At 41.4% G+C, this 23,709-nt stretch overlaps 1 protein-coding gene across 1 annotated transcript in view; it reads right to left on the bottom strand.

Annotated features, from left to right (window-relative positions):
• Positions 1 to 23,709, bottom strand: part of PSMD1 (proteasome 26S subunit, non-ATPase 1) — a 72,250-nt gene that overhangs the window by 5,676 nt on the left and 42,865 nt on the right. The window contains exons 17-22 of the mRNA XM_040567833.1: positions 20,616 to 20,730; positions 17,530 to 17,646; positions 9,209 to 9,311; positions 3,776 to 3,945; positions 1,991 to 2,083; positions 310 to 402 (exon numbers count right to left, since the gene is read on the bottom strand). Of these exons, the coding sequence (XP_040423767.1) occupies positions 310 to 402; positions 1,991 to 2,083; positions 3,776 to 3,945; positions 9,209 to 9,311; positions 17,530 to 17,646; positions 20,616 to 20,730 (691 nt within the window). The remainder of the gene's footprint in view (positions 1 to 309; positions 403 to 1,990; positions 2,084 to 3,775; positions 3,946 to 9,208; positions 9,312 to 17,529; positions 17,647 to 20,615; positions 20,731 to 23,709) is intronic.

Below are 23,709 nucleotides of genomic sequence, written 5' to 3'. Positions count from 1 at the left end.
CTCACAGAGATGTTAAACTGGAATTAGAAAAGTTTCTACTGAGCTGATAGGCATAACGCATTTTCAGCCTACAGTTACTCTTGGCATATTTGCATCTGTTATGTGAGCACAAAAGGAAGGGTCCTTTGTCAAAGTACATCAAGAATTTTAGCTGCCATGTATTTTCCAAATTACAGCAGCCACCGAGAATTCATTATCTGGGTCACTGTGTTGGGTACAGTGTAAAGTGGGTGCCAGCTTTCAAGACACACCTTCCACATTTATAAGGCTGGGGGAAGAGGACATTTAAGTTTCAATGTTTACACCCACCACTTCCATCTTTTCCTCTTCCTTCTTCTCTTTCTCCTTCTCCTTTTCCTTCTTCTTGGCTTTCGCAGTGATGGACAGCACAGCAGTGGAAACCTGGATATGTCAGAGGAGGCAAGCATTCAGTATGACTGCAACACTACACTGTGCTTCAGCTCCCCAAGCAGGGGAACAAAGGGAAACCAGTGTTGGGTTAGTTCTCAGTGCAGCTGTCAACGAGATCAATTCCTCTGCCTGTGCACTGCTCTGTTTAACAGACAAATACACCACCACCAAAGCAAATAAACAGTACAGATGGGACAAAAGATGCCATGAATACAGACTGGGTACAGTCACACAGAAGGAAGAATTTCCTAATTCAGAGACTAATAATTACTGTTTGGGTCTCTACATGAGATTTTTTTTAACAGAGCAAAGAATGGAAATTTTGTTATTGGAAATAATCTGTTACTAGAGTTTCTATGGTAAAGAAAAATGTCTATAGATTCTCTTCAGAATGACCTGAAAAGCTGCTCCACTCTCCTAATCCGACAGCTCTCTTTCACTGACCTAAAGAAACAGATGCACAAAACACCCTATGAAGAAGACCACATGGAGCTTTGGCACTCCTGAGCCACAAAGTACCCAGAAGCAACGCTCACTACAAGAATTCAGCATGTCTCCCCCCTTCCAGCACGCACATCTCTCTCTATCCACAGCAGCTGCCTCTACAAGACAGTAACTTCCTCAGAGGAACAGGGAGCAACTGTGCTTGTCACGTTCCTGGTGAGGCTTTCTAGGCTGAATGTGGCCTCATGGCATGTTTTAATTTTGGCCAGGGAAGTCTAAAACAAAAACAGATTTATCCAATTCATATCCCATTCCAAAGGCGAGAATGCAGCTATGAGCAGTAAACTTTGCCTTTTGTAAGAGTTCATTTCTGGGTTCCTTGGTGGCACTGATTTCCTGCCCATCATTCAATTCTGATAAAATGTTTTACAATTTTCACACAACGCCATTCATCAGCATGACATGCCTCAGGTCTCCACTGCTGCAATTGCTCCCTACGGGCTGCTTTGCCTGCTGCTGTGGTCTGCTCAGCAGCTTTTACCATCTTATGCCAGGAGACAAATCACTTCCACTGTTGTCTGCTAGTCATCTGATTTCATCTGTTCCCTTTCTGCACCTGTGTGTTCTCCGTTCCACGCTTACCTTTTTGCAATCCATGGGCCTGATAACTCACATTCTAGCACACGGTCCCACTACCCTGAGACCAGGTACAGTTCTGTCCTTCCATATGGAACTATTTAAGATCTGTCCAACCTAATATTCTCAGCGTTTGTACTGCAGCAACACTTTGGAGCCCAAGCCACAGACAAGGACGCTGTTGTTCTAGGTGCTGCACACAGATGACACACACTTAAGTCAGCAGGGCATGGAAAAAAAAGTTTTAATCAGTGCTTCTGCTTGATCACTGGAGATAAGGGAAGTTCCAGTGACTCAGTAGCACGGCAGCTCTGTGCCATGATCAGCAACAGTCCCAGGCTCAGCAGGAAAAAATAGTTAGAATTCTCCTTCAGAGACAACAGGGCCTGCCAATTTTTCTCCTGTTCTTCAAACACCCTGTTAGTGCCACCAAAGTCAATGTTTATACTAGGAGGGAGAAGGGGCTGGTCTTTACAACATGGAAAGCTGGCCCAAATACCTTTTCTTTCTCCTTCTCCTTTGGAACCTCCAGAGGTGGGGGGTAGGCAAATGTGGACGGCTTACAGTTGGACTTGTATTGGACTTTTGGCATCTAAGACAAACAGTTAAAAAAAAAAATGGTTAGAGACAAGAAAAGCAGAGGAAAAAGTCCACAGCAGAATAATTACTTTAGCTTCATTTTCCTTCCAGCAGAGACAAACACAGATCCTCTAAAGAATACAAGCTTCCCCTTCTCCCCCTCCGGAAGCAGAGAAACTGTTATCAGTGGCAACGGTTCAACTAGAACAATGTTATTTAATTATTCTATAATCTGACTCTGGCAAGCTCTCCTAGCCTTCTCCATACACTCCATGCTATTCACACCATGCTTTGTTTTCATTGTTTCAATGCTTTTGTGGTTTTAATGTTGTTGCTGTGCCTGCTCTTATTAACACAAAATTGGTTTAAGATCTAAGTGGAGATCTGTCAATGCACGCTAGGCCAACCAAGCGCTGCCTGACGTTCACCTCTTGCAAAAGGACAGTCCGTTTTGGGGGTGGGTAACCAATTTCACATATTGTCTTATGCTTGTCTATATAAGCAAGGCCAGAAAGCACCTTTTGACAGCCCATCCAAATTCTTAGGCTGAATTAATTTCTCCTCTCTCTTCCTCCACAACACATCATGGAGCAAAAAAGACCAGGGACTGCTCCGAGGAAGCAAGGTGGGTGTGGTGCCGCCCACAACATACCTCCAGCCCCCAGCTGGCTTGAGTATTCAGGCCAAGTTATATAAGAATCTTACCCACAGCCATTTGGGCTCGCTGGAAACTCTAAGGGATGGGGAGAGGAGATAAAATGGCAGTGCAGCCAAGCAGTCAAAAAGGTGCTGAGCCTATCACCTCCGGGGAGGTGCACTGACAAAGCTGCAATGCAATTTGTTTGACGTACTCAGGACAGAGAGGGGGGTGGAAAATGGCATTTTAATGCAAGCCTTTCTTCAAACAGAGCAAGAATTTTGAGCTGTGTATAGACTGACTCAATGCTAAACCCAAGACAGGTGGAGAAGCGCACCCTACAGCCATAAGCTTTTGGTCTAGGGTCTGCAATCCTGCAAGCTGGCTCCATCCCACAGAGGGCTTCTGGAAGACCAGCACAGCCCTATACATGCTCTGTGCATCACAGAATGACCCTGCAGCAGTGACAGGAGGGGGATGCGTATTCAGAAGCTTTTCTGTGGAAGTTACTAGCTCAGCTCTTCAGCACAGGAGACCCAGCATGGTATACAGCTATGTGGCCATACCACAACTGATCGGCTGGAAGAACAAAAGTGCAAGACAAGTGCAGTACCCAGGACAGTGGTTTAATGTTTACTCCCTCAGGAATTGAAACAAATTCCCTTTACCCACTGCTAGCTCTCCTAGGGGAGAGTATTACATGATTCATTTGAGGGTGGCTTAAGAATGTGTATTTTTTTTATTTTTTTTTTTAAGTAATTTTGATCTTCCGGAGTGATAGCAGGGTGGTCTCTGCCCACACATACTGAATAGAATTCCATTCTTCCTAAGTTACTTTGAAGTAAAGGAGACAAAGTTTACTCTTCACATCTCTCTTGTCCCTAGTCCTCTACCAGCCCTGCAATTAAAGCCTGCTTTTCAGACTTCTTCCAGTTAGCACCATTTCTGGTGCATACAAGCTGGAAGCACCCAAATAAAACCAACAAATGCAAGCAGGCATGTCTCTCCGGGGCCACTCAAGTCTCCCAAGCAGCTATCAATGCCTTTTTTCCTCCACTCATTACGTACCTTAAGATCCTTGTTAAGGCCAATGACACAGGTTGGGGTGAAAGCCAGTGATAAGAAGTGAGACAGGGGGAACCAGAACCAGAACTGGGTGAAGACCAGAACTCCCACCACGGAAGGCATGTGAGTATGTCCTGTCCTTGACTGCAGCGAAATAGTTACGTTATGGCCCCCTGCAAGGAATCACAAATGAATTAATGAATTCCTGGGTACTCCACAAGGATTCCTGAGTGATGCATCTTTAAAACAGATGCTGTGAAGGGGGATACAAGCACAAGCCAGACCACAATGCTGTCAGCTTTCTCCTCTGTTCTCACCTTTCACAGTGAAACTAGTGAGCAGTGAACAACCTCTGTCTAGCCCTATATATCTGCTAGATGTTACCCATACGCAATCAATGAATACAGCCCTTCCATGCTCATTTTGCCAGGAGACAGTTAACACAAGTACAGATCAGAAGGCAGAGAGAGATGGAACAAACAGGCAGACCTTAGCTATAACCAATTTCAAAACATAGCCTATCAATGAGCCACAAGGCAAGAATCACAAAGAAAGCAGTGCACATAAAGCACTTATACATAAGCGTTTCTCTCTGTCTGCCTCGCTGAACTGCCTATTATTCAGAAGAAATACGCCTGCATTTTTATCCTACACCATCTCAGAAGAAAAAAATGTAAACAGCAGCAACTTCAGAAGTTGCTTCTGGAGGTGATCAATCTATGCAGCAAAGAGACAAGCTCCTGCAGTCTTTGCAACAAAATTAAATCTCTGCCAGACAACCCAAGTCTTAGGTTTGTACTTGCAAAGCAGAGACCAAAACAACTCCATATGTTGATGTAGTGCAGAAACATCCAGCTAGAAACCAAATTGAAAGATTGGGCTTGCAGACAGAGCGAGAAAGTGTTAATCTGATCTTCAGCCTTCTGATGAACACAGTGAATTGAGTTGAAGAGGGCACCAGGCAACTCCATTACCGCTGACGTGACCAGGTGCAGGGAGGTTAACTTGGTTAAAATACAAACACCCACTCCGTCCAAACTCAGGGTGCTTCAGAGCTGCAAATCCCAAACTGGAGGAGCATTCCTCTGCTATGCATAAGCAGCTATCTGTAGCGGGGCCAGGCAGCAATTGAGCTGTCTGTGTTTTAAAGAAATCAAACGTTATTTTTGCTCCCACATCTCATGAAAGCCCTGAACGAAGCAGTAATCTCATTTTAGGTACTCATCAGAGCTAGTCCCAGGAAAGGCAGTGGAAGGAGGAGGATTTTGATGTCCTCCTATAGTGTACACCACATACATACTATCTCCCTGCCATTCCTTTTGTGGCAGCAATACTTCTGCTGTTTGACTAGAGAACTCCTTCCAGATGCCTTTTTGAAGAGAGGCAACGATGTGATCTCTGCTTTTCCCACTGCCAGGTCCGACGTGCTTCTCATTAATTCCCTCTGGTACCGCTCTCATACTTGCATTTGAATTTGCAATAGCATTAACAAGGGAGTGCCTGAGGTCTTGTGCTATCCTTAAACATACCAAACATTGCACATTTGAATGTCTGGTCTTCTCCTCAATCTTTACTCCGAACTTTTCTTCATCGCATCGCTATATAAGGGTCAGGTCAGTAATCCGCAGATATTCTGGGTAAAGCAGCCCAGCGAACGTTGCACAAGCAGCTTAGCTATACTTTATCAAACTTTTGGAATTTTATTTTCCAAATTTATTTTTAACCTTCAGAATTTTATTATCCAATCTCTGGAATTTCCTGGATGAGTAAGAGATTTCGTAGTCCAAAGATGCTGTCATGCTGCTGCTCTCTGCTGTTTTACGTCCACGCACAGCCCACCCTCATTCCCAGGGTTTTGCGTGGAGCAGGAAAGGTGGAGGGAGCTGATATTGCACAACTGTGATATATCTTCACGATTAAGCAGCAGCCCTGACAACCCGGAAAGGAACACGTTCCAGATCTTTAGCTAGATGAATGTAAGCTGTGACATGATTACCTCAAAACCAAACCAACGAAACATGAGATTTTCAGGGCTCTGGGCTGGTACTGTAACAGCCAGCTCCCAGAGCTCACGTTGCTGTTGTGGCAAGGTTTGCCAGAATTAAAGGGGCTGTTCTGAAGGCTACGAGGATTTGCTGGCTCAAACTTAACGTTAACAAGGAGAGGGAGCGCAACAAGCAGATGCTGATGATCTATATACATTGATGAACTCATTCATAGCCTGTAATTATGGTGGCGCTTTTGTAACATCCATCGCTCAATTCTACAAACTTAGGTCTTTTGACAAGTTTTCTGATAGCGCACACACCTTGCTAATAATACTCTGGAAGCATAACTCAGGGCAGCACACTAGCACAGCACTCATCACATGCTTCATGGACCTAGGAAATCAGTTTCCAACCTTGGCCTAGGCTGCATCCTACTTTCGCACAATATCATATCACTTCCTTCTGTATCAGGAGAGACTTACAAGTTGCTCCATCTACATAACGAATGAAGGTGACCTGAGCTGCTAGTGGCAGCACAGAAAGGTCAAAATCCATCATCTGCCCAAACCCTAGCAGAGGGGCTTTCAGCATGTGCCAGCATCGGCAATGAGCCACTCTGTAGCCCTCATCTAATGCAATGTTTTTTCTTCCTTACCTGCCAGTTATGCCCGACTTCACATTAAAAGCCTGTAAGCAGGAACAACCAGGGGAAAGGTGGGAAACACTAACACTGAATTCAACATGTGTAAGGGCAGACCATGCACACCAAAGTTTGTTTATTGTACTAAAGTCTTTAAGAGCCAAAATACAACATATCACATGAGACACATATTTGGAGGGAAAGCAACGTGGGAAACCCCCTTACTCTGTAATTTGAAAGATTTCCTTTTCCATCACTCACTACAGTTGACTCCAAAACTGTGGAGAATCCGGTACATTCACCTTCACGCTGTCAACAGCTGCTTCAGTTCAGCCTGCACTGCCCAAGGCTACAGTCTGTCCCAAACCCACCGCATAGCTAACCCCACCCAGACTTTTCCTAAATGCAGAGAGGAGGATTTTCCAGATGTAATACATAAATATTTACATGCTGACTATCGCTCCCTTTTTTCTCATCGATTGAGAAATGTTGCATTAAGAATCAGAGAAGATACCTAGAGCCCAGAGGGCAAAATAGTTTTCAAGTAGGGCAAATGCTGACGCCTAACTAAATCACCACATCCCTTTTATAGCTCACATTTACAGACACATTCCAGAAAATAAGGCATATTCATTTTGCAAAGAACAGAAAGGGAGTCATCAGCCTGGAACAAGAGAGCATGTCTGTACATGAAGGGGAGCATTATAAAAGTTCAGATGTTTGGGGGAAAAAAAATATCTAAATTTAGAGTGTCTACGCTTTTCTTATTTTAATTTAAGTAAAAAAGTAGCTGCTTGGGCCTAACAATTAGACAATGACGAAATTTTTCTTATCCACTTCAGTGCTCCCAAGGTACCCTCCCCTCCTTCCATGAAACCAGCAGTCTGACGACTGCTTCATTCTCTGAGCACAAAATCCACCTCCACTGCATCATTTCCCAGTTGCCCACCGGAAATCTTGCACTTTTAATCAAAGCCTGTCATTGGAAGAGAATTATACTTTTCTACTTCCCCCACGAAAAAAACCCACCAAACTCAATAGACCTAGCTATGGCAGATGACACGAAGAACCTTTTTTTCCTGGCAGTGATAATTAAATTCTATAGCTCATTGTTTCAGATAAGCACTTATAGTTGTATGGGAGAGATAAAAAAGACTTTTATTTTAAGAGGCTCTAATGTAAATGGCAACAGGTTAAGAAAGGGTAGGTCACAGCCTTTCCCCAGCAGCACAGCAAGAAATAAAGAGCCAAGATGTTGGCACAAATTCACATGTAGTTTACTAAAACTGGGTATTTATGGTTCCCAAATCACTGTACAATACATGAGAGACACATGAAACAAATAAGGTTTTAGCTGCATTGTTATGTTTTAATCTTAGAGGTAGGAATTTAAAACAGGTTTGTACAGCCGAGAGAAAAATCCTTCTGAGCCAGCTGAAACAGCTTCCCAGCAACATATTACAAGTATGCGAATGACAAAAATTATTGGAACATTCTTGTGCCAAGCGTACTGGTAAGCCCGAGCTCTGGGAGAGGTACCTGGGACACAAGGCTAAAGACAAAGGAGGAGAAGGTGATTCCTGTGGGTGATTCTTGTTGCTTCCTTCTCTGGCTAGCCCTGGTCAAAGAGCATGGAGCAGCCTGACTGCCATATGCCCACCAGGAATAGAGCTCTGGAAGCACGCTTCCACGCAGACAGGCAAAGGCAGCCCTACATTTTAATCTCCCAACCACATGGGTTGAAAATGTAGTGATTTCATAACAGACACTGTAACAACAAGGCTTGGCGCATTGTGCTGTGCTTAAGCCATGTCACTGAGACAAATATATTAGACTCCTTTGCTGATGTGACTTCAGGATTAACCTTGATCTTGAGAGTACTGGGAAAAGCAGATTGTTTCTACCTACCATGAGGAATAAGGACAAGGAACTCTATGCCCAGAGAAGCTCACGGTACGAGAGGCCAGTTGGGACAAAGTGTTTGGATGCATGGGACAGCACTGGAAACTTGGAAAGGAGGTACTATTGACACACAGCACTTTACATGTCTTAACTCCAGCAGAAGGAAAAATTCAAAACAAAACATTGTCTGCCCTCTTTGCTTAGAGAAACCTTCCTTAATAGGCCCTGCAATTCAGCCCTTGTGAAATGCTTACACCCTTCACAGGATCCTACCCCTGGCTCAACGTTAGTCATTAACATTCATGAAATGTTCGCTACGCTAGAAAAAGGTAGTGTGACTCCGTGTGACTAACTGGTTCTTCTGAAGTAACGCTAATACAGTCAAATTTGCTTCCCTCATTATGTAACACTCCTAATAATCAAGGAAGAAGAAAAACTTAGTTATTAAAAACATATTTAATGCCTTTTTTTTTTTTTTTTAGCTGGTCATTTCAGATTTTGACAGAAATTTCAAAATAAGAAGACAGGATACCACAAGGTGTCCAAATTTCTGGACCTTAGAAAAATAAAGAAGCAATCTAAAATGCTATAAATCACCATTCAGGACAACAAAACAGAGCAAAAAATCGTATTTGTGCAGACTTCTGGACAAATGACCAACTCCAATGACTAGACTGGTTTATTTTAACTGAAGCACACTGATACAAGCTGGAACTATAAAGCGGGGTTTATTTCTTTAATTAAATAAAATTACTTGAAATCAGAGATTTCTTACTGCTATTACATGACAGGCATAAAGCCAGCACTTCATCTCCCAAATGAAATTTCTTATTACAGCTATCAGAAGCATTCTGTAGTCAAGCAAGTGTAAGAAATTTTGACTGCTTTAGATATTTGAGGAATTACCTGCATCCAAAATGCCTTGTGCCAGGATTGCTCCAAACTTTGCCATAACATCATCATGCTTATCATTGATCACTTTGGAATAGAGCTGTCTGAACTGGCTGACCTGGATGGGAAAAAAGAAAAGAGATTATAAAATTGCACGAGTCAAATACTCTGTCATTATGGGAAGTATCCTGGATTTCTGCATCCTAGGAGGACATTCAATTTTTCAGTGGTTTTAATCACAAGTGATACAAGTTTAATAATTAATTGCAGAAGTTTTCCCCACTTGAAGATACCCATATAGCGACTTTAAATAGTCAGCACAGACATACATTTCCAAACCACATCTTGCAGGCCTTACGTGAGTAGCCTGAGAATCTCTGGAGTATCAGTGGAATAACAGACCAACCGATGAGTTTGTGGCAACAACTACTATATGTTCTTAGGTGCGTGACACTGCACTTTATTAAATTTCCTCCAATTCCTACTGCTGAAAACCTCAAACCTATTCTGGTTTTCCTCTATAATAGTTCTGCTGTATTGATAATGCTCCTATGGTGCGTCATCAGCAGATTTTGCTACCGCACTCATACCTTTTAAGTCAAAATCATTAATGAAAATATTTAATAATGTAACAGTTCATGCCATGGTACATTTACCACAATGTTTTAAGTGCGCATTAATAAGGGAAATTGCTAAACCTTTGCTTATATTATCATCATTGCTTCCAACAGCTTCATCTTTCACTGATTCACTATGAGTTGTAAAGATAGAACAGTATCACATCCAGAAATACCTAAGGCTCTATCAAAAATTAATAGCTTATCTTTCAGTACATACAGGGGAACAACAATACAGTTCAAGTGATTTTTATAGCTGAAGAAGCTGACCAGAAAATCCCAATCTGCAATGCAGTCAAAAGCTGAGAATCTGCATCCAACCCACTGAATGTCTGGAAGAAACTTCTGTACCTCTTTCCTAAATTAATTTTCATCCAGGTATCTGTGGAAAATGTTGTTTTCATACTAAGCCTTCGCCTGACACACTCAAAAGCGAAGGAGGTCTTTTCAATAAGCCTCCTCACAAGAAGTCTTCAACAAGCTTCTCCCCACTATCGGCCCATTTTATCACTGCACCCAAGTCCTCTTCCTACTGCTACAGCCAGACAAGAGGACAAACTTCTACCTCAAGTTGCCAGCCAGCCTCCAGATATTGAAAGGTTCCCTTCTGGCTGCTAACCCTTCACGTGCAGAACGCCCCAAGCCCCAGAGCTGTGCTACTGCAGCCAGCTCCCACCCACCAGACAGTATCTGAGAAATTATGTTAAATATCTGGGGTGGAAGAAGACAAATTGCCTCTCCCAACAACATGAGCATTGTATACCAGAGTCACAACACGATGTGATAGCCCTACATACTTATTGGACCTCATATAAAGACTGCATGCTTTCTGCAAACCAGTTTTGTTTAAAAAAAAACAACAGGCATCAATCCACCACACCGTTTAAAACACAGGAGCCCTAAAGGAAAAGCCACTTTCCAGTCACTACCTTTTCCTCTGCTCTTTCAGCAGCTAACCCAGCTGTACTATTCATCACCTCAACATCTTTAGCACTGATGACATCTAACCTGATGAAATTTAAACCAGTCTCTGGCTTACGTGAAGGACACGAACTTTTATATGTGTAAGCCACGACCTGCTGAACACCAGCTGTAATAAAATTACTTGCTTCGATTCCCACAAATGGACAGCCTCACAACCACGAAGCACCACATCAGCCAGCCACCTCAGCAAAGCTGAGCAGAACAACAGTACAGCATTTACTAAAACTGACAGGAAAAATGTCAGCTATTTCCATGTCTCAGCCTAAGTCCAACGATCTGCGTATTAATATTAGTTCCCTAGATGCCAGTTCTCCTTTGCATTAAGTTTCTCATTACTAGGTGGTAAGGTCACCAAATGGAGGTGACTTAAAAGTCCTTGCCTTTATAAATGCTAAGGAAAAGGAGCAATGCACATTTCTGGGGCAGCCACACATACACAGATGGGGTGGCAGGATGACACTGCACACACAGAACAGGGTTTCTTCTGGATATACTGAAGAAACTCCACCACCGCTTCACTCTATTTATGCTTTTTCACACTCTCCTGATTTTTATTTAGGAAAGCTTACATGGAGGTTTACACATTTAATATAAATAGTTTGTTTCTTATGCCTGACCTCTTGTACACTGGAAAAATACCTCAGTTTGTACTCACAGTGTTATTTCCCTCAATATTCATACTCACAGCCTCTGAAGCAGAACATGTCCTACCACCTGCTTCCTCCTGGAATGATGTTGATCTCCAGCAACCTGGAGCAAGGCAACCACATGCAGGCCAGCTAAACCAAGACCTTCAGTTATTATTTGGGATGGACACAAAGCAACATGTAAAACTATTTGTCTGGTTTTGCTGAACAGTAGGATTCTAGCGCCTCTGTTTAGAGCACGTCATTCCTGTAACTCTGGGCTCAGCTTCTAGGCTTGGAATATTTATAAAAAGGGATGTTACAAAGCTCTGAAAAAAAATCACTCATTCAGTGGACTGTAATCTGGAATTTACACAGTAATCAAATCTTCAAAGAACAAAACCCTGGGTGAAGCGAGAAGACATTCAGCAGGTCTGCTAAAGTTCATGCTGGCGTCTGAAGTCTGACAGAGAAGTACCTCAGAGCGCAGGGCAGAAACACCTCACTTGGCAAACACGAGCCCATGCTAGCAGCAGAAGTCATTCACTTCCTTCCCCCAGTCACGGCTGGCAGTCTCTGTAAGCATCCTATCCACGGCTTCCACAGCTCCTACTCACATATATGAATCCAAAGCAGATGAACAAAACATGCTGGCGCCAGGATGTCCCATGTCCCACCAGGAACCCACTAGCCGTGGTACTGGGACACTATGCAGAGCAGCAAGCTAACCCGGACACCTATGACTGCAAGAGACCAAGTGACAGAAACCTGGCTGAAACCTGAAAAACTGTTTTTTCCATTCAAAGTTTTACTTCAGCAAAAATGCTCTATGAAAGGGTAGGAGACTACCCAGCGTGGCCTTATGCACCAGGCAAACCTAGATCAAAGAACTGACTCAACAGTCAAACATGTATTATCAGCCTACGTGTTTTCCAGGCTATTTCTATAAAGCAAATGCTTCACAGCAATAGACATTTTGAACTAGATCAGCTCCCAGCTGTAAAACCTTCCCTGAAGCTGGGAAAAGCCTGCTTTGGCAGATCTAGCAGCAGCAGTTCAAGAAATTACCATCCTCACACAGCCACTGCTCCATCCCTTTGGAGAAAGTAAAACAGATTCAGACAAAAACTCAGTTCTACCTTTGCTGTTGTGGCAGCCGCCTCCTACAGAATGGATCAGGATGTCAACAGCTTCTGAAGCTGTTGAAACAAAACCTGTCAGAGTTTGTCTAGTAGAGCCCTTTAATCTGCTCTTGTTTTTCCTTCAAACCATGACAATGAGCACATCCCAAATTACCAAATAGGTTTGTTTAATATGCTGTGAAACCCACAAGCTCTGTTTCCCCCCTCAAAAATCTTTGAGCACTTTTCCGAATGCTATAAAGTTGTAAATGTTATCAAGAAATTTATCTGGGCAACTTCCAGGAGGAACACTAAAACACGGGCAGTGACTCATTTCATCTTTCCTAACAATACACACACACCATTCTGATAATTAATGCTGGCCTAAACTGCATGCCGCTGATTTCAAACAAAGCCAAATGTGCAACCTTGGAAACACAGAGGAAAACACAGGCTTTAAGACATGAGAATGGTACAGCACCATTTCCTACCACAAGCCCGAGGGGCTTGTATTATTTATCATTTAATAGGTTGTTTACCACTTCTCCCTCTACCAGTCAACATCATGTATGCAAAGCCTAGGAGATCGTCAAGAATACGGCCTCTGCTCATTAACAGTTAGCCACAGGAAATGGTGACAGTCAGCGTGTGTGATGCTTACTGCAAATGCAAATTCTTAAGAATAAGATTATTTAGGAATCTGGTTTTAATAAAACAAGATTCAAACTGCTTGTGTGCTTTTTCTATCCGTCTTCAAAAGTCAAAGCTGTTCTACCTACATGTAAGAACACACAGCATACAGAAACATCTAACAGTAACAGGCTTACGTGAAGGAAAGTTAAGGTGCTAACAGAACACTGCAAAAAACAGTCTTGCATCCTACCAAGACCTAGCATTTCATTTAAAAGAAGAAAAAAAGAACTATCAGGTCCTGACTTCCTCACATCTAAAAGATAATAGGCCATGATGGAAGGAGAAGGGAAGAAAATCTTTGAACTTGCTTATTATCTTCTCGGTCTGTAAAGACGACTACCCTAACGCAAAAACAGCAAAAGTAAATTCAATTCAAGATGTTAAGACATGTAGCATGTCTCACAAATTGCTGTCTTAATTGCCTTGCTGGTCACAAAAACATAACGAAGTTGCCATTGATTTCTGTTACAGTGATCTCATCATATCCATAATTTAGGATTCCATTTCACAAAATCAACTTGTTGTTCTATATCCTCCACTAATATGGCTCTTAAATGTATCAGCAGAGGTCAGGAAAAACCATGCTGGCTGGTCACAGAGGAATCTGAGTTTGTACACCAAAGAGACCAAGTCAGTTTTATACATGAGTTGCTACCCTTTTTAGCACTTCAGCAACTTCAAGTTCTAGAGACCTCCATTCTTCATTTATTAAATACACCGCTTACTTCAACTGTTTAAACTGAGTGAGCACAAAGACAAATACAAAGAAAAGCGGAAAGCAAAAGTGATTCAAAGATATACACCTACATTATATCACAACAAAAGAAATTTATTTTAAATAAAAATACTTTGATTATCAAATCTCTACTTATCACTGGCATTTCAGCATTGCAACACTCAGCTTTCAAAACTCCAGTATTTTTTTGAAAATCTGAAGTTGTCTTTTTCCAATATTAGTTTTTTGTTTGTTTTTTAAAGAACACCTTTCTCTTAAGTCTCCTTTCTGGTATCAATGCAGAAACAATAAAAGTACTTCGCAATTACAACCCAACCAGTCCTAAGGCAGGACTGTTGGTGTTTGGACAAACACTAATGGTCCTGCACTAGATTCCAATGGAATGGGGTGGGGTAAACCAAGGCAATTAATTCCACGAGCAGGCATGGCAGCTTATTTGCTGTGCTCTACATGAACAGAAAAGTAAGAGCAAAGCCTGTTACTAGAACGTCTTGAGAAACATGTCACTGTCATTCCCCATGCCTCAGATTACAATGTTAACGGAAGGATGGAAAGAAAAAAATGCTTGAAACAGAATTTATAAGATCTCTTGGAAAGAATGATAAAGCAGTCAACTACTCTATTTGCTACTCTCTTCCCAAGTTATCACAGAATTTAAAGTCCATCTAACTCAAAGCACACAGCTCACAAGAAGTCTATAAAAACACAAAAAACAGACAACACAAAACTGAAAAGTAATGACAGGAAGCTTGCCAGACTATATGCCACAATCTTTATAAAATCACTCTCTTGCATGCAAAGCATCTCAAAATATTTATCAGCAGTGAGACAATGATATGAAGTGTGTTTAAATGTAAAATTTCGCTTCTCGGTAACCCCCAAAGACAACAAACACAGCTTGTGGGACATAAAATCCACCATGCTCATCCTACTAGCTGCTTATCTAGCAGTACAAATACATACATCAGGTTATATGCTTGGTATACAATGCATCATCATGTGATTTAGGAGTTTAATTGGATTAAAATATGTCACTGTGATCCAAAAATGTCTTGTTATCTTAACTCTATCCTTTCACATGAGAATATTTTTTCTTTAGACTGGCAGAGAGCTCCAAAAATGTTTCCCATGGAAATGGGAATAATAAATAGCTTAACTGGCAGTCTATTCCTCACAATATTCCTTTCACTTCTGAGCAAGAAGCTATGATAGCTACTGCTAACTTTTGGAGAACCTTCTTCCTTCAAAAGAAGAAAAATTGATAGATTCTGTGTTGAGATCCTAAATCCTCAGATTATTTCCAGGATTCCTTATTTATAATCGTTAGGGTTTTTGGTTTTGTGTTTTTAATATCTGCAGCACTTCTATGACTGTGTAATGAATTGTTTTCTGTATCTATATTGTGTAACACTGCTCAAATTCTAGCTTACAAACAGGGCCTTAGCATAAAGCTTTTTAAGTAACTATCCCCACTTTTAAACAAGCCACCGAACCCCAGACTGTACATCTCACCCTGTATTTGCTAGCACAATTTGCAACCCCTTTAGGAAGCCTACTTATTACATGTACCTCTCAAGTCAAGGTTAGCGGGACATTTTGGGGAAAGAGATCTGGCTTGTTACACACCTAAAACAATCTGTATTTTTGCTAGCCATTTCTTCTGTCTGCACTTTTCTTTAAGACACAGACTCTCACCAATCATCTCATAAGGACTGAAAACTCATTAGACAGACTCAGCAAGTAATCCGTAACAGTCTTGGATGTCTGACTTGTTCAGACCAGCCCGCAATTGTGATCCCAATAGGATTAGTGTGCTTCACAAACTAAAATTAATTTATTCTTAATGTCCTTTCACAGAAGAAAGTATCATCCTTATTCATTTCAGGTGTCAAACTGAGGCACAGGGGAGCTATACAATTTGCCCAACATCAGAGAGGAGTGCAGAAGAATGATTAAGCCTGATCTTAGAGAATTGGGGTTGTTTAGTTTAGAGAAGAAGCTGAGAGGAGACTTAACTGCTTTTTACAACTACCTGAAAGGAGGCTGCAGCAAGGATGGTGTTGGTCTCCTCTCAGGTGAGAAGTGACAGGACGTGAGGAAATGGCCTCCGTTTTTTTCAGGGGAGGTTTAGATTGGATATCAGGAAGAATTTCTTCAAGGAAAAGGTGATAAGGCATTGGAGTGGGCTGCCCACAGAAGTGGTGGAATTACCATCTCTGGAGGTATTTAAGAAAAGTGTGGATGTAGCGCTTAGGGACGAGGTTTAGTGCTGGACTTGATAGAGATGTGGATGGTTGGATTTGACGGTAATTAGAGGTCTTTTCCAAACTAAATGATTCTGTGATTCCTATACTTAGGGCTGGCATTCCAAGTACTAGACTAAGGAAGAAATGATGAAAACAAAAAGCAGTCTCTTCCCGAAGAAAGAATCACTCAGCTTCATGTTACATATATTTCATATCTTGGAAGATGAGGGGATCCTACAGATCTCTAGTGTTCTCCACTGTTTTATTCAGTTGAACTACAATTCTGATAATGCAAGTAATACTAATGCTAGATTCTACTCAGTGAAAATGGACTATCTTGGTTAATAATTTAAAGGAACAAACCATCTGCTAGCAAATCTTCATGTTCTGCAGCTTGGAAATACCCAAACACCTGTATCTGTAGATGGTCTTTGCTGACTTTCCCAATTACAGTTTTCCACTGGAAAAAGTCACACACACCCCCCACTTTCTCCCCATACGAATGGAGCAGAAAAAAGTGTCTGCTTTTATCATAGTTGTTTCTAAAGTGACGTTGATAAAAGCAACCCATATATGACAGATCAATAGCAAAGTACCAGCTACAACTCTGTCTCAGCACTCACCAGAGCAGATGAAATGTGAAACCTCAGAGCTTCTATTAATGTAGACTTTTAGTCTGTACAAATGTTTGCATATTATCATCTGTCATATATTCACAAAGCAATCTATTTTTAAAAGCTAAACACAGCACACGCAATTCTTTTTGCCTTCCGAGCAGAAAGACTCCATTAAAAAAAAATTATTTGCTATAAAGCAACTGAGACGGATCTGACAGCAGAAATTGTTTCACCTGGAAAGCATTTATCGAGCTACAAAAGAAGCATAGTTTTTTTACTGCTACCCTGTATGGTGGCCACATCAAAAATCAAGTTTAGTATCACAAGAAACAACTTCTTTACTAAACAACGGTTCTCACATAAATCACAAGTACAGAGGCCTCAATATATTTTAGTGGAAGCCAGTCACTTTGTATCGGTACAAGATGGTTTTAGACCTTTTAAGAAAGAGTATGTGTTCATGTAACAACTCGAGTTGAAATGCTGTCATCTACCAAGCATGTTTCTATCAGCATGCATCACTCCCCCATTCAAAAGTGCGTGCTCTGATGCATGCAGGAGTTTCCTGCTATGCATTCAGCTATTGCTCTGAGGCACATACTCTCTTGACAAGACTTACATGCAGTGCTGAGACCTAATGACTTGGTATCACGTTTCCCACCCAGCAAGCTGGTATGCAAGGTATGCCACTATTACCTTTGGGCAGGTAATCTCAGTCTGCTGGATCATGATAAGGGCAGATGCAATCAGAGCTCCTTGACGTACATAGTTCACAGGATCATTTGTCATTGGCTCAAGCAAATTAATCGCTTCCTGAAAAAAAAAGCATCACAAAGTTAATACTGCTATTTTCAGTACTCCAGGATCCAGTGCTTTAATCCTAGGTTATCAGATCGGTGCTGTCACATTTTTAAACATATTTTGCATGTTCTTGCTAAATAAAGCAGAAGTCTGTATAGCTGGGGCTTTTCATCTAAAAATCAGGCAGAAAAAAAAAGTGATGGATAGAACAAGATCTACCTGCAGAAGTAAGACATATTCAGCACATTAGAACTAATGACAAAGGTATGTCTTAAAATCTACTCATAAATTATACTTTCTCTGCCATTCTTCACAACAAAATACATCAGTATTACCTTCATTTTCCACTTAGGAACAGATGATCCTGAGATATCAAACATCATGTCAGAGGTTATAAAACAAGACAGTAAAGTAATCCAGGTCCCAAATTTTTGGCCTTACATTTTATTGTTAGAATCTGTAACATTCAGCAGCACATGAAAGCCCTCATCTCAAACTCACATCAATTGGGGCTGCCTATAAGCACATACGTAGTAAATCTAGGTTTTAAAAACATTTCAAAACATCTATTGCTTCTCCAAATTCACTAACTGCTCAGTTAAGCACAACGGGAACATGATCCACAATGGATCTACCAATAGGCGTTCATTTCAAAGCAGACATTGAATATGAATTATGAAAAACTATAAAGAGTCTATTGCAATATATGCTGCTTAAATATACCCAGGACCAGCACATGCAATTTGCAGACTTCTCAGACTAAATCATCTCTTTGGGAACATTTTTATTCTCTATTTACAGTTCTGCCACTTTGCAAGCCATGACTTAAACATACAAATAGTTATTACAGACACTAATTCATTTCTGACCGTCCAGGGTCCTGAGTGCACATTACACAAGACAACCAACCTTATCTAAACTCACTGCTGCCACAAGCAGATCCTCTCCTTCCTCAACTTCCCTTCAGTTGTACTGATCCTCCCCTTTCCTGTGCTAGCTGCAGCCTTCATCGCACCTCTCAGTGAGCTTTTCCAGACTGATAATTCAGTAGAGAGCTATTCACTTTTTTTTGTGTTGTTGTCTGGATGAGTTTTCTCTGAGTTTGTGTCTGCATCAACTCCCTGGGGAGCTAGACATAACACAGAGGAAAAGGTGGCAAGAGGGACTGAGACTACCTGTATCAACAACAGCAAGTTGTTAGGGAGCTCAGCCAACCTTCACCACCCACACTCTTCAGATTTAAGTGGAATAAACCTTAAATAGCAGTTTGTACTGCCGTGGGCTGTACAGATTAATCTGGTCTGTGACAACCCAGGGGCTGTCTAAAAGCACTCAGAAATGTCACATGAAGCAAGCTGTTAGATGCTTTTTGGAACACCATACAACAGTTTGACAACCACCCTAAGAAGCTGAAAGAGCTCTTTTAATCTATTATGTGATCTCCTGATTACAGAGGTTGGACAGAATCACTTGGCTGTCTCTTGCACTGAGCTTTCACCTGTCCACACAAACTGAGGACATGAGCAAATGCAATTGAATGCACAAGTGTTCCAGCGTAAACCTCTCGGTGTGCTTCTGTCAGGGTGAGGCTTTTTACAAACAAGTTGACTTTATACAAAACACTATTTCTGAGAAAAACTTCTAGGATAATACCGTGCCCTTGCTTTTTTGCCACATGAGCTAACTTCAAGGCTATGCTTCTCTGCCAGAAGGTATCACAGGTGACTCATTCTTTGGCTGTAATTCAACACCGTGTACAGAACATCCACCATGACAAAAAGCTTTCCAATCTCTGAAGTTGAGTATGTGGGCTTTCAAAACCTACTAATATAAGCTTCAGAAGATATGTCTGTGTATAATCAGATGATCTAGATCTTTATCACACAAAGTATCTAGAAATAAAACAGACCTTGTGCCACTAAAAGCATTTCCACTTAAATCAACTTGTCAGATGCAGCAGGTTAAAAATAATTAGCAACTTGATTCCACCTTCCACTTGAGAATAAAGCAACCTGGATTAAAAATAGTATTTCAAGTTTGCTTTCAAGTCTGCATGCTTTGGATACTAAAGATGGCAGGCAGCGCATGTCAGCATTCTGCGCATTTCGCAACACAAGTGATGTGCTGTGGAATCTCGTGTGCAAGAGCCAAAGAACTAACGTTTAATACTAGCTGAGGAAGGGATGATACAGATAAATGAGAGATTTATCAAAGACTTGGAAGCGAGAAATATTATTTTCACATGGTCAGTCTATGTACCTATCTCAAAACTGTGATTCAGTATCAGTACAGACTGTATACAGATGTGGACGAAGCAACGAAGCTTATCCCAGAGTTTACTTGCTGCTTGTCCCACTGAGCACTCACATTCTACAGAAGTGGGAACGCTTCTGCTCTAAAAGCCCGCTGCCACCCACTGTGAGTTATCTTTCACCAATACTTCTAAATGGAGAGTAAAATTTACTGGCTGTATATTATTCACCTGAAAAAATGGTACATTTCACTGCACTTCGCTCTACATGGATCTTCCGTGAATTATGTACCACAGAAAAGAAGAAAGGAACTAGGAGTTATGCAAAGTATTTGCTCTTTTCCCATTGCTGGCATCCCCCATCCCCCTCTAAAGTGATGTGTACAAGATCAACTCCAAAGGCAAAGGAATAATGATTTTGGAGTACTGAATATGCATTTAATATTGAGTAGCAACTGACAGCAAGAAAACTCCAAGAAAGGTTTTAGAGACAAAATTCCAAGAACGTGGCAATAACATATAAAAACATTCTTCTACTTTATCTGTTCTGTACAAGCAGGAAAAGAGTCTTTATGCCCAGGACAGTTAAAAAATGTAAAGAAGTACTGCTCTCCTCCAGCTGGCTAGGGATGTGCACGTGCAAGAAATCTGATCTCTGTGCATGACATTTCTGCACAAATGTTGCTATGGAAGGAGACTGAACAAAGAGTGGACGACTACTGGTCCTCACCTTGTTTCCAGTGCCCGCACAGCAGATACCCAAAGCCATGGCAGCTCCATAACGCACGTGGGGATTGTAGCTCTCTGACAGCAAAGAAACCACACTTGGACACTGCTCAGGAGTCCTAAAGGAAGGCAAAAGACAACGTTATTTCTTATTATTGTTCTTTAAAAATTGGAGACTTTACCCTGCTCATACTGGAAAACTTAACTTGTCCTTCCACACAGTATGTTTTGCATTTCTCAAAATATATCTGGAGGAGTGGAACAGGTGGACTCAAGAGAAGAACTGGGAAGAGAACGCAGATGAATAAACTTCCCCATCCTAGCAGATATGACACACGGTTCCCACTATTAAAATCTTCCTTTTTAGTGCATATTTTTTTATATAGATATTAAAAAGTTACCCAGCAGAATGACATACCTATTGAGACAGGTCTTTCTCTCTAGAAATCACACTGTTGTGACTGACTTTCTACTACCAGGTGTATGCTCTGTGAGACACACAGTACTCAACCTTCCATCGGCAGACACAAAACCCACCTCCAGTATTCAGACATTCTTTAAGCTTGGTGGATTCCAAACTGCCTTTTGCAACTACTGCTTTTGCTCACTCTTCCTCACCTCCAGCTAATACAATCAAGGCTTGTGAGGAAATGCTGATAAAACACACTTCTGATCATTTATCATTGTATCAGCAATGTGTACCGTTGCCTCCTCACAATACCATGCTGTGATATTGCCGTCTTTTAAGAGATCTGAACTGGGTGTGTATGTCCCACCCCTCACCATCTGAGATACAGTGTCTTGTTGGCCATTACTGCAACAGAACTCCTAGCCCACTGCTGGGAAAGATGAGAGATAGCCCTTAATTTTCTACAGAAGAAGCACACATCGCTAATGCAAAGAGTCTCGTGAATATTAAGTATTTCTGAAATATTCTAAAGCTCATTTGCAGGTGTGGATATATACTCATTTTCCTCCTGTCTTTGTAGTTGTATTGATCACTCAGTTAATTCTGATGCCCTATGAGACATTTCATAATATTGTACACTGCCGGTTTTAGCATTTCTAATGCAGCAAAGACAAAAATGTTTTTAAAATAAGCATGTTTCATACACATCTGCCTTCTGAACTCACAGGCACTGCAAGCACATCCACCACAGCTCATCTTTTCCATCTACCCAATCTCATGACACCACAAACACAAGAGCAATGCAAGAATGCATTTGGCAAGTACGTGCTCATGAAAGGAAAGATGGGAAACTATAAATTGCAAGAGATTAAATTACAGCTGGTTTCAAAGTGCGTATCTTCCGGTTATCTACTCCATTTCACTGCCTCGCAGCCCAGACTAGCTTTGTAGCTGGCACACTTGCAATCCTAAACACAGTCTTGCGAGTCATTTACATGACTATAAGCCTATTTCAGATCAAAACGTACAAATGAAAACTAAGGTGTTCTTGGCTCTTGGCATTCAGTTCTCAGTTCGTAATATTGGCTCTTCTCACCTTTGCTGTACTGAAAGATGAAGGTGGGTGGCAGTAGCTGTGGTACACAGGAACTATAAATCATCACGCTGTATTATTAGGCACCTATCAAAGTGCTCAACCAACTCAAGACGTAGGAATGATATTACAGAGTATGCTCCAGCACTGTTTTTATTTAAATGCATCGCTGAATCATTGAAAACAGGTAAAGGCACCTCAAGCAATAATATATTCTCTTTGTTCATTATGACTGAGGACCCAAGGCAAGCTCATATGACCATGTACATACTTCAATACTGCACTGCGCAGATCAGCTAATTTCTACTCTAGCTATTATCTCTTCCCATTTCAACACTTTTCCCACAGTGTCCTTTGATAACTAGCCCTAAACTCCTGCTTACACTCCCCTGTTCTGCTGATCGCAGACAAGCAGCGCCCACCCAAGCTCCAGTCCTGCTTCAGGCACTGCAGAAGGGACCTGAAGGCACCCACGTTTCACAGGCTACTCAACCCACCAGCAGTCTATTTCTTCATGAGTTTTCCTAAAACACTGGGGGTGGGAGACATGACAAAAACAAAAAAAAACCACCACGCACACAAGAAGAGAGGAATAGCTGGAAGCTCTGCTGCCTCTAAAGTTCAGCTGTGATGGGGAACATTAAGCAAAGGAAAGCTGGAAAACAAAACAACTCTGTCCCACAGGCTAGCAGCAGAAGTGAAGACTATAAACTAAAAGGCACGTTTAAAACTACCTGTCAGTCTGTTGGTCAAATAATAGCTTGAATGCTGACAACGTTTACTAAAAATGAGCTGATGTGGAGACTGGGAAGCACAAATCCTGTAATAAACGAGCGCAAGCATTCAGCTGCACGGAAGATTTCAGCTCTCGAACAAAGACTCTTAACACCTTTGTGTTTGCTTAACTTCAGCAAATGTTGAACAGGCAGATTGTGAGCCAAAGAAGAGAAAAACATCTTCTGGCAAAGATGTAATTATGCACTTAAAGCATTAATCATTAAATTCCTGCTCAGAAAGCTGGATTTTATAGAATCATTAACTTGGACGGATTTTTGTGTCTGCAGGGTCAGAAGTTCCAGCACAGCTTTTTTATAAAATCAGAATTAACGCACACCAATTGATTACAGAATTCCTAGTCAGATTTACATTATTTGTTGCCATTACTTTCTTGTTCGTTTGTTTGTTTTTCCTCAAATCTACCAATAAAACAGTCAAACAGTCTGACAGGTGGCCTTCTGTAAATCCATTTCGGGAGCTGAAGTTATTGAAGAGATCCCACCACCACTTTCCTCAGTCACACAGTCTTCTCAACCCTGCAACCTTCAAAAAGTGCTTTCCCACTTACTAGAGAACTAGAAGGCAGAATCACAAGCAGGTAGGGGAATCTGAAGAGCCTTGTAAAAATGCTTATCAGAGGAAAAGGACTTCAATATACAAGAGCACTGCTGGCATTGATGTTACAGCTGTAACACTTGTTTGCCTGCTTCATTGCTGAGATGCTTTACAAAATCTTACACACTGTCGCTAGAAGTTTAGCTAACATAAACCCCAAACCACACTTAGTAAAATTCATAAAACTCAAAACAATTCTGTCAA

The sequence above is a fragment of the Cygnus olor genome, chromosome 9, assembly GCF_009769625.2.
Source record: "Cygnus olor isolate bCygOlo1 chromosome 9, bCygOlo1.pri.v2, whole genome shotgun sequence".
Classification (NCBI taxonomy): Eukaryota; Metazoa; Chordata; class Aves; order Anseriformes; family Anatidae; genus Cygnus; species Cygnus olor.
The sequence above is the reverse complement of the archived record's forward strand: the minus strand, read 5'-3'. Positions and strand labels throughout refer to the sequence as shown.